At 45.4% G+C, this 12,148-nt stretch overlaps 1 protein-coding gene across 5 annotated transcripts in view; it reads left to right on the forward strand.

The window, feature by feature from the left end:
• Nucleotides 1–717: 717 nt before the first annotated feature.
• The window catches only part of SAMD12 (sterile alpha motif domain containing 12), a 418,291-nt gene continuing 406,860 nt past the window's right edge, over nt 718–12,148 (forward strand). For all 5 annotated transcript variants that reach the window (XM_049854546.1, XM_049854548.1, XM_049854545.1 and 2 more), the window contains exon 1: nt 718–840. In XM_049854546.1, the coding sequence (XP_049710503.1) occupies nt 828–840 (13 nt within the window). In that variant the 5' untranslated portion in view covers nt 718–827. The remainder of the gene's footprint in view (nt 841–12,148) is intronic.

The following is a 12,148-nucleotide window of genomic DNA, read 5'->3' on the forward strand; positions in this document are numbered from 1 at the left end:
TTGCTCTGAGCGGAACTGACTGGACGGCGCCTAACAACAACCCACCTCTAAGTCTTTAGTCACGGAACACGCCCCACCCTGGAGAATCAGCAGACAGCTGTATCACCTGGCCGGATTCCCCACAAATTTCACAATCCCAGGGTTCACAGGAACAAGTTTCAACCGCACCCTGTGCAGCGGGGTCTTGCCCAGGCGGAAAACCACAGCCGTCGGTGGCTCTGTAACTACCCCCCCACCCCCCCACCTACTACCATTCTTGGCTAATGTAGGAAGGGCAGCTAAGGAGGACAGGTGGACCGAGGAGGAGGCTAAAGTCAGACAACCAACCCTGGAGAGCACATTGCAAGCCCCGCCGCCTCTTCCCTCCCCCACCGCGCTGCTGGGTGCCTGACCCCTTCTAATTGACAGGGAAGGTCTCAATCACGGGTCCCTACTCGGAGCGCGGAACGAAACCCACTGCACGGAATCCTGGGAAATGTAGTCCACGCCGCCGCCTGGGACTCCCTGCTCCTCTCTGGGGTCCCCCGGGAGGGGTAGCTCCGCCCCGGCCGGCCGGATCCCGAGCTGCGGTCTGAGAGTGGGGCGGGGCCGTGCCCCGCGGAGGCCTACGGGCACTCGTCCGAGAGTCAAGACTAGGGCCGGAACTACACTTCCCAGGGCGCCCTGCGCCGAGCTGGGAGCCGGCTGCCTCGCTTTGCGTGACCGCGGCAGGTTGGTCCTGGAGCAGATGAGCGCAGAATATTTAGGCGAGAGGAGGGGGGTAGCGTGGGGCAGGAGGAGTACTTCGGCCAAGAAAATTATGCATGCGTTAGGCAAGCTCTGAGAGAATGGCTGTGGAAGGTAAGGGACGTTGGGGCATTTTAAGCCCCCCCCCACCCGCGCACCCCAATGCACACATCCCTGATGAAGCTTGGGGATGGACGGGAGGATTGTGGAGGGGGTGGTGGAGAGTGGGCCCCTTCCTCCTACACCCCTTGGCACTCACCTGAGCCGCAGAAGGCCAGTAGGCGCTTTATTCAGTTGCTCTGGAGAGAGATGAGATGCGCAGCACTTTAGGGCAAGAGGCAAAAGTGTCCCTAATACGAAACAATGAGCTGGAAATGGGGGGAAAGTCGGGGAGACCGGGATTAGGGGCCAGCGCCGAGGTGCCTTCTTTCCCTGCCTCTTCCCGCGGGGCTGGCTGGAAGGCCATGGGGCTGGGGATGCTCGCGTCGCCCCACACACGTGGGAGAGGACCCTGGCCAGGTGCGTCATCGGTAATCTTGAACTGCGATTGGGTCTAGGGTCGCTCGTCGTGTCTATTCCACAGCGGCGGCAGCAAATATACCCGGAGGGGGAGGTGTCACCATACCTGTCTCTGTTTATACAACCCTCCTGGGGTTTGCAAAGTTTACAGGAACGAAATGGAATCAGGGAAAAAAAGGACAACTGACCTCTTTGACTTGGGTGGATCCCTTTTCTTTGAAGACCACCTCTCTCTTTCCTTGTATAATTTTTGCCTTTGATTTTGCAGTTTTGGCGTCCTTTGAACTTCCTGGTTGAAAGCAGGGACAGGCCGTTTGGGAAGGATTTCCAGAGTTTTTCATGTCAGCTTCTTTTACCTTGGACCACATGCTTTCTTATTGGGGTAGTTCTGGGAAAAATATGTGCACCAGAGAGTGCTTGAGATGTCAAATTTGAGGTCTAACTGCCTAAATGATAAGATGGAAAGATCAGGGGACTAAATGGAGAGCCTACGTTCATGTATATAATTATGGTTACTGAGGGTGGCTTAGGGCTGAGGGGACCTGGGGTAAGAAAAAGAGGGCATCGCCTTTCAGCTGCATCGGGCTCCTTGCCAAAGGGAAATGGGACTGTTCCTTGTAGGTCAGAGGGAATGAACCACACGGGCTTGCTGGCTTGTTCCACCCCTCCCCTCTCCGCCCCAGGAGAGAGAAACCGAACTAATCTGAGTCTTGCTTTCCTTTTAATTACTGTCTTAACAACCTGAAGTAGCAACAACCCTGCCTCTATGCGCCGTGCTCATAAACACAGACTTTGGGCTATCTCAAGTTCAGAGATCTCCAGCTGGCCACCTCCAGCTTTCCCAACCATATCGACGAAGATAAAGCTGTATCCAAAAAAAAAAAAAAAAGGCCGGGAAGAGGCACTAAAAAAAAAAAAAATCAGCCAAAGACTTTTCTAGGCTTTTTTTTCCTGTGCAAATGTACTAATATGGTGAGAATTTAGCTTTTTGCATTGTTGCAGTTGATGGTAAGTGAGACAAGAGCATTGAAATGCAAAAATAAATAAATAACCGAGATGACCTTGATCTTGAGCTTGAGACCAAGGGTAAGTTCACCTAACGACAATCCCTTCCAACCTGTGCTTCAGACGGCATCGGTTGCTTCTTGTCACCACTCTCCTGTGTCCCAAAGTGAGGCACATTCCCACTTGTTGCCACAAAGTACTTAGAAACAATTTCCCGCTCATTGTAAGAAGTATAGAATTAGTCATATTTCTTGCCTGATGGCTTAATGTACTAGCAAAACCAGACTTCACAAAAACAAGATCTTTGGAAGGAAGTACATGTGGACTTGAAGAGAGCTTGTTTTAGATTATTTTCTTGTGATTTACTTGTTTAAAGTGCCTGACTAGTAAACAGGAGATCCTGGGTTTGAATCACAATAAAGTCTCAAGGAAGTATTTTAAAATTATGCTGCAAATACATTTCATAGCTTTGGTCTTTGCAAAGGCAGTTTTCTTGGCCTGGGTCCGGCTCTTCCTGGCTACTCCCACTTGATCTTTCATGACTCGGGAAGCTTCACTTGCTCTGGGAACCTGCCCCTGCCCTCTTATTTCCTGTGCCTTCTGAGCACCTTCCTCCAGTCTATGGAGATCCTGCCTCTAGTGAGCTTCCCTAGACCCTATGCTTACATCTGCAACTAAAAAGCAACTACCTTATGCTTAATCTGTCTTTCACTAGACTATAAGCCGTTTGGGAATTGGGGCCATGTATTCTTTGACTTTATATTCCCAACCAACAGCCCAGTTGTTACCATTAGCTGCTGTCCTTTTGGCTCCTGACTCACAGCAACCCCATGTACAACCTAACAAAATGCTGCTTGGTCCTGTGCCATCAGTGTGATAGGTTGGTTGCACATCAGACTGCTGTGATCCATAGGGTTTTCACTGGCTGGTTTTTGAAAGCAGACTGCCAGGACTTTGTTCCTAGTCTGTCTTTAGCCTGGAGGCTCCACTGAAACTTGTTAAGCATCATATCGATATGCAAGCTTCCACTGACAGAGAGGTGGTGGCTGTACATGAGAGTAAAACTGTACTTCGTAAGGTTTTCAAGGCTGTGACCTTTTGGAAGCATATAGCCAGGCCTGTCTTCAAGACACCTCTGGATGGGTTTGAACTGCCAGCCTTTCAGCTAGTAGTCGAGTGCTTAACTGTTTGTGCCACCCAGGGACACCAATAGTGCAGTTTTTGCTGTGTGCTGTCAAATTCATTACGTGGTCCATAATGTTTTTGTTAGATGCCATAAAGTTGGTTCCGAGTCATAGCAACTAAATGTTTTTGGAATGAATGAGAAATAAATTCATGAAGACTTTGTAACTGGTTCCATAAGAGTACGTGTGCTTTCTTAGGACCCCATGCTGTATATACTAAGGGACTTTTGAGAGACATTTGAGGGTATGGAAGACTTCTCTTTTAAAGGAATTGCCTCTCTCCAGTATCTTGTCCTGATGCTCAAGGAAAGTTTTAGAGCAGTGGTTCTCATCTGACAGTGACACTGTCCTCCTAGGGCATGTTGGGATTATATAGGGACTGCTACTGGGAGCTGCTACTGGCATTGCGTGCCCATGGGCCAGAGATGATAAATGCCCAGCAATGCATGGCCATCCCATACAAGGAAGAAGTGCCCTGCCGAGGACCCAATAATGACCAGTTTCCCCAAGAAAGGAGGATCCTTACTGAAGAAGGATGCCTAGTAAAAGTTACTTGTACTCCTCTTATCTTTCTCCTTAAAAAAAAAAAAAAAAAGCTATACTACTTGACACACGTTTCATATTCTGGGTTTTCACTTATTTATGCCAGACAGTCTTTCTAATTAGTAACAAATTAGAAGGTTTTTTTCCCCTGGTGTGTACCCTTTTTCTTACCTAAACATGAGCTTGTAAAAAGTGTTAATAGCAAGTAGGGAGCTCATTCATTTTCTTGAACCTGCAACCTTGTAATTAAGATGAAAAAGAGGTGCCCTTTGTTTATTGTTTTATGGCTATGCTGGGTTATTTTTTCCTCTCTGAATTGAATTACAACATCCTATTTGTTTTCTACCCGATTGTGACCTAGGCCTTGCATTTATGGACAGCTGGGCAGCTTAGAGTTATGCTTTCCAGCTATAGAACAGAGTACCACTGATGGTCTGCATTGGGCTTGTGATTATACTGGCACCCATGAAGTTAAAAAACTTTTAAAATTACTCCAAATAGACCTGTAGAGAGGGGTAACATGCAGGGACCACACAGTGATCCATTCTTCATGGACAAAGTCGTGTAGACAGTTGTGCCTATAATTGCGATGTTTTTAATTAGCAATAGGTTGCAGTATTATACAGGGAGAGGAAAAAAGTAGGTTAGTAAGTATCTTAGGCTGGGTTCTCTAGAGAAACAAAACCAGTGAAGTGTATGTGTGTGTGTGTGTGTGTGTGTGTGTATATATATAGAGAGAGAGAGATTTATATCGAGAAAATGGCTCATGAAGTTGTAGAGGCTGGAAAGTCCCAAGTTTGTGGGTCAGGCTAGAGGCTTCTTCTGACTCATATAGCCACAGGGGCTGATGAACAAAAGATCGGTAGGTAAGATGCCAGGCCTTTGGCTCACAGGCTCTGGAGGCCAGTGAATCCTAAGATTTGCAAGTAAGGCGGCAGGCCTCTGGCTTACAAGCTGCAGAGGCTGATGAATCCCAAGATCAGAAGGTAAGGGGCTAGCTCAAGTCCCAAGAACTGGAGGCCAAATGCCGGATCCAGAGTGAGCAAAAGCCTGTGAGCCTTGCCAGAAAGTCCACATATATTGGATGCAGGCCACGCGCCCAAGGAAATTCCCTTTCAACTGATTGGCTGTTTATAGCAGATCTCATCATGGAGGTGATTACATTGTATCATATTTTGTTAAGGTGATTACGTCATTACATAGCTACCAAACTACATCATAACTGCCAAACCACTGAGAATCACAGCCCACCCAGGTTGACACACAGCCTTAACCATCAGTCATAGACTGTGTCGTATTCAACTCTGCGTTCGACTTGACAGCACCCAACAACAGCATTCCAAGAAAGGTGCCTGGTACTTCAGCAGCCCTCAGTCATTATTTAGTGAATGAAGTATAAATGCACTGTTCCCCAGAGCAAGAGAAGACTTCTCCAACTCTTTGCCTCCAATTCCTGTCTATCTTTATCCTCAGAGCTGTATAAGAAAAGTGGGGCAGGCAAACATTGCATGTAGTGTTTGTCTTCCAGATCTATTAGAATAGCTCCTCTTACGTGGCAGGAAAAAAAAAAAAAGGATTTCCAAGTGTTCAGCACCCAAACAAGGAAAAAGATTTCAAATGGAAGGCTATGTGTTCTAAATGACATTGATGTCAAGTCAATTCCGACTCATAGCAACCCTATAGGACAGAATAGAATTGCTCCATTAGGTTTCCAAGGCTGTAATCTTTATGGAATAAGACTGTCATATCTTTCTCCCCAGGAGTGGCTGGTGGGTTTGAACTGCTGACTGTTCAGTTCACTGCCGAGCACTTAACCACTGTGCCACAAGGGCTTCTACACTGGTGTTAGAGGATCTGAATTTTCTATCCTAAGTGAACTACTGGTTTATCAAATGACCTCTGATAAGTCACCCAATGTTTAGGTTCTGTAGTTTCTTCCTGAGTGAAACAGTGAAAAAACTGCCCATCACCAAAATATTGTAAGGATAAGTAATAATGACATGGGCTGTGGGAATATAGGGAGACAGAAGCCAGACAAGGAGCCGTGGTGGTGGCCAATGGTTAAAGTGCTTGGCTGTTAACCAAAAGGTTGGCGGTTCAAACCCACCAGCCACTCTGCAGGACAGAAGACCTGGCAATCTGCTCCTATGACCACTACAGCCTGGGAAACCCTATGGGGCAATTACTTTGTCCTCTAGGGTTGCTATAAGTCAGAATCAACTTGGTGGCATCTAACAACAACAGAGTCAAACGCTTGTAGCAAACAGAAGCACTTTTGGAAAACACCGGGCATTTGGTAAATGATGACTCTGTACCCTGCTGGAGTTCAAAACCGCTTCACAGACGGTCAAAGGATTCACTCACCGGAGACAGAAATGTCATCTTTATGATAAGGCTACACTGGGTTATTTTTCCTGGCTGGGTCAGATGGTAAAGTGGGCTTGCTAACATGGCACCCCAGCAATGAAGTTACCTGTCATAGGAGTGTTGGAAAGCAACTACAGGGTGCCAGCCTCTTCAACACTGTGAGCCCGGAGGAGCAGAGCAGAGTGTGAGCTTCTGCAGCAGGCAGGTGGGACCCAAAGTGATGAAAGGAAAGGACCTGAGCTGCCTATGCTTTGTTCCTTTAATAACATGCGTATTGCATAGTTGTCTTCTCTGCTTCTGAGGAGGACCTATGAGAGGGTGGAGAGAGAGACCAGAAGTGTCTTCTGATGGATGCCCTGTTCTCTGAAACACGAAGCAAGGGGAAGATGGCTCCCTCCTGTGCCAGCAAGATCTACATCTGTCTGACTCATTGAGAACGTAGTTTATGTGCACCTCTTTGACTTCATAGTATTCTCTGAGAGTAGGGATTGTGCCTGATGCTTGGCCCATGGTAGGCCCTTCATAAAGCTTGTCGAGTGAATGAATGAATGGAGGACAAAATGAATTACTAATGGGTAAGATAAGATTATGGGTGTTTTTGATTTGCACAATTGTCCCTGTACACACTTAAGGAAAACTCCCACTGTGCTCATCTAACCAAGGGAAGGTTGTTAGCAGGGGAACCGGAGAAGTTCTCTTACTAGGTACTTATCTCCACAGAGTCCTGGTGGTGTTGTTAAACTAATACTACCTGGTTCTCTTCCGTTTTACCGAACAACAAGAGTTCTTTTTACTCCTTTTCCTTTTCTGTTCTTTAACCCATGAGATCTGACATTCCTGCACCAGTGACTTCTGGCAGAAAAACTTTCTGTTGATCACTCAGCTTTAGGACATGAGAATGGTGCACAGAAGGCCCTCCTTGAAAATTCCTGATCAGTGACTCTGTGTGAAGGAGAAGTGGGGCCTCAGACCGTGGTTCTCAACTTGCCAGGACAGTGTGAGACAGGGCTTGGATCTAATCCTCCTTCTCCATTGTGTGGTCCAGCCCTTACTAATTCCACCTTAACCTACCCTTTCCTTCTCATCTGCCTTGCTGTTGTTCTCTTATCCCTGAAAAAACAATGGCTGGTGCCCATAAGGAAGAGCATACAGAACCTTTGCGGGTGTAACTGTGTTCTCTAAGGCTGAGTCACAGTAGATGCTGCGGTGACATGTTACAGGAGGGGCTGCCAGGGATCTACCCATATGGAAGCCTGAACTTGAACTCCAGGAAGTGAGTGTCAGATGTTATACATTTAATTAGGAGAAAGAGTGGAAATTACAAACTCATTCACTGGCCTTCCGGCAGGTTTTATATTTTCTGTTGATGAATAGTAGAGTACCTCCTGTGTGTAAGGAACTCTACTAGACTTGGTAGGAAGATTAAAAAAGTAGTGAGCTTAGCCCATTCTACCCCTTTTCCTATCCCACTCCCAGCCTCCACTTTGGCGAAATAGACAGAAACAGATTAGGCCGAATGATATAAGCGCTAAATCAAAGCTCCAGCCACATAATGTGGGAGGATTGGGAACAAATGGAGCATTTAGTTCTGAGCAGGATGGGATAGCTTAGTGAGGGGAAAAGCATTTGAGCTAGCTTTCGAGTTGGATTTTCATGGGTAGAGAGTGGGGGAAAGCACATGAAACAGAGTGGTGTGTGCGGAATGTGTGCTACCTAATGAATTTCATTCCCCAAATCCTGGTCTTGGGGTTCTTCAGCCTTTTATGGCAGGAAAGTCAATGGGGATGCTTCTTGGTCTTACTTGCACATTCCTTTTCCTAAGGGCTCCCTTATCTGCTGGGCCAAACCTTAGCACTCCCCACAGCCCAGTTGGATCTTACATATGGTCCTTTGGAAACCACCAGGGCAAGCAAGGAAAGCTGCTCTCCTGTAAATTGAGCTGATTCCTCCCTGATTTTCTGAAGTGGAACGTAGCAGCACCACCCTCTCTGAGCTGCCTCATGAGAGCAAACCTGGCTATATTTAGCCTGAGTTTTCTAAAGTGTGGGTGCAAGAAGCTGCTTGTACAGCTCACCTCCCCGACTGAGGAGCACAATGGGGTGGCAGCTGTCTGGTGACAGGGCTGGCCGCCTCACTGCCTTCTGCAACCTCTACCCAGTGGGCACTGGGGCTGGCATGAGCCAGCCTCTCCGTTGCGGTCGGCTGCTTTGCTCCTCCCTGCTCTTCGGCTGTCCTTGCTGTCGGAGAATGATGTGTCTGATGGCCATCTGCTCAGCACATCTTGAGTCTTCATGATTTGTTTGACAGATGTTTGTGGACTGGCCATGGGATGCGGCCTCAGAGCTACAGCAGACCTCGGGGCCTGAGGTACAGAAGGGGCTCAGGCCTATTTGTGTCCTCTTCCTTGTCTGCACAGCACCACTCTCACCGTGGGTGCTATAGCACTCACACCCTTGTCTTTCAATGGGCAAGCTCTGCAGCCAGCATGGGTATGAACCCAGCTCTGCTGAAGACCAGCTGTGTGGCCCTGGATAATTTACTGGACATCTCTGAGACTCTTGCTCAAAGCCTTCTTGAGAGGGTTTAGTTAGTACCAAAAAAGCCCTGAAGACAGTGTCTGGTAGGTGCTCAGTAAATGCTCGGTTAAAAAAAAAAAAAAACCGTTACTGTCAACTCAATCCAAATCATGGCAAGCCCATATGTGTCAGAGTGGGATTGTGCTCTGTAGGGTTTCCAGTGGCTGGTTTTTCAGAAGTAGATCATCAGACCCTTCTTCCAGGGCACCACTGAGTGAACTTGAACCTCCAACCTTTCAGTTAGCAGCCCAGTGCTTTAACGATTGGCGTCACTCAGGGACTCCAAATGCTCAGTAAATGCTCACTAAATGTTAGACAAGATGATGGTAATGATACTGTCTGTCTCTCCTTGTCTCCCTCCCACACTAAAGGAAGCCTCTTCTTAGCCATTTTTATGGCTCTGTGAGTGATCTTGGAAACCTTGGTGGCATAGTCGTTAAGTGCTATGGCTGCTAACCAAAAGGTCAGCAACTCAAATCTCCCAGGTGCTCCTTGGAAACTCTATGGGGGCAGTTCTACTGTGTCCTATAGGGTCACTATGAGTCAGAATTGACTTGATGGCAACAGGTCTAGTTTTTGGTTTGGTGAGTAATTTAGTGCTGTAGTGCCTCCTTTCCTGGTAAGTGCTCAGTGAAGGAATGTAGGTTCTCAGAGTTGGGATAAGACCATTAAAATGTAATTGATAAGACATAAGGCATCCTTGTTTTATCTGTTTATTATCTGGTTTATTCATTATCTGATTCCCTAAAGTTATGAGGCAACAGAGGGAAGTAAAAGTTATAATGTGAATACATTCATTCAAGATTCTTTACTTAAATAATTTTTCTCCACCAAATTTTTCTTAACACCAGCAATTTTGTAGGCTGGTCTCTGATTGTCTGATAATCACCTGACCATACAATATGTATATAGAGTAAATAGATTGCAAAGAGAAATTTCAGATCTTGCAAAAGAGGAAGAATTTTGTGGATACTACAAAAGAGATGTTGGAAACCGCTAGAATTGTACAGCTGCGCCCAAATAAGATCTGTCTGAGTTAGGCCAGATAGCCATTACAAAGAGAAAATCAACTGAGATGCTGACATGATAAGCACCAAAGAGAAATATTAGGACTATCTAAAGATTAAGAGAAGGCTTTGGTGAAAAGTGACACCCTAAAATATTTTGGAAAAAATGATTTTCTTTATAATCATTCTATGAAAAGTCAAGTGTGAAATTCAAGATGTTTGTACTGAGATAAATCTTACTGTAGAAGTTATATAATAAATAAAAAATGGATCCTTTTTTATTGTCAAGAATTAGTACACATTTACAATTATAACCTAAACTTGAATAAGTAGAAGATAAAATATCTTAGTTTCTCTTTTCAAGATAAATTATCAAACTGTTTCACTATTAATTTTTGAAATTAGAGTTTCCATTTCAAATGTATTTTCTCTCTCTTTTGGTTTGATATTAATATTTTAAAACTTTGGTTTATTTGGGTATAATTTACATATAGTAAAACTCACCATTTTTAGTTCTTTGGATCTGGGTAAACACATACAGCCATATACCCACCACAGTCAAGATACAGAACAATTCTATTACCCCCAGAAAGTTTCCCCTTACCCTTTGTAGTCAACCCTTTCGGCCACGTAGAGCCCCAGGCAACCACTGTCCAGAATTCTTCCCTATACTTCTGCCTTTTACGGACTGTCACACAAGTGGTATCATAGACTATGTAGCCGTTTGAGTCTGCTTTCTTTCACTTTGTGTAATGCATTTGAGATTCATCTATGTTGTTGCATGTATCAATAGTTCAGCCCCTTTATTTGCTGGTTATCTATTGTGTAGGGGACTGGGGTTTGATATCCAAGTTCAATTCCAGGCCAGTGCACCTCAGGTACAGCCACCACCTGTCTGTCACTGAAGGCTTGTGTGTTGCTGTGATGCTGAACATGTTTCAACAGGGCTTCTGGACCAAGACAGACTAGGAAGAAAGGCCTGGTGATCTAGTTCTGAAGAATCAGTCAGTGAAAACTCTATGGATCACAATGGTGCAATCCCATCGTGCATGGGATTGCCATAAGTCAGAGTCCAATCCATTGGTAGCTAACAATTCCATTGAATGGATGCACCAGAGTTTACCTGTTCCCCAGGTTAAGTATATCTGAATTGTGTCCAGTTATTGGTGATTATGGATACCAATAAACAGTCACATATAGGTTTTAGTGTGAACATACATTTCTTTCTCTTAGGTAAATAGCTAGGAGTAGGATTTTTGAGTTATAGAATAAGTGTATTTTAACTTTATAAGAAATCAGCAGTCTATTTTCCAGGGTGGCTATGCATCACACATATTCACTTTTATTTAGATTTTTTTCTTTATCTCAATTATCTGCTGATGAGGACTTCACAAAAATGAGAATTACATTAACGGGGACTATGCTCGCAGTTGCACAAAGGAGACAGCTTTCTAGATATGGGCTCCTTGAACTGCATCATACAAGAGCATGCAATGTAACCTGTTGCCATCGAGTCAGTGACAGAGTATAACTGCCCCATAGGGTTTCCAAGGCTATAACCTTCACGGAAGCAGACTGCACCACCTTTCTCCCGGAAGAGCTGCTGATGGGTCCGAACCACTGACCTTTTGGTTATCAGCCAAACACTTAACCACTGTGCAACCAGGGCTCCTTGGGAAAAACCTACCTTTCTCTAAAAGGAATTGGCCTTGCTTGCCAAGGTGAGTTACGGCTTATACCTTGTAAAGGTAAAGAAAAAGAGAGTCAATTCTTTTTCTCTTGTGGTTTAAATTTTGAGGATGGCAGGGGCCAGGCTCCTTTTTGTAGCCCTGTGTGATTCTGATTTAGAATTGGGTCTTTCATCAGATGTCTCTTTATACAGTGGGAGCAATTCACCCACAAAGACCACCTTTTACTCAGCCAAAAATTGGGTATAGGACCTGAGAGGAGAATTGTATGGTGCTTACAAATGCAAAAGATAGTCATGGAAGTGTAATTTGTAGACTAACGCATTGGGATTTTCAGGATTTCCCACTGGTGTATGAAAGTATGGGGTGGAGTAGGTGAATTTGTGATTGCTACAGATTTCCTGGAAACCCTGGTGACGTAGTGGTTAAGTGCTACAGCTGCTAACCAAAAGGTCGGCAGTTCAAATCTGCCAGGCAGTCCTTGGAAACTCTATGGGGCAGTTCTACTCGGTCCTATACGGTCGCTATGAGTC

This window comes from Elephas maximus, chromosome 15, assembly GCF_024166365.1.
Source record: "Elephas maximus indicus isolate mEleMax1 chromosome 15, mEleMax1 primary haplotype, whole genome shotgun sequence".
Taxonomy (NCBI): domain Eukaryota; kingdom Metazoa; phylum Chordata; class Mammalia; order Proboscidea; family Elephantidae; genus Elephas; species Elephas maximus.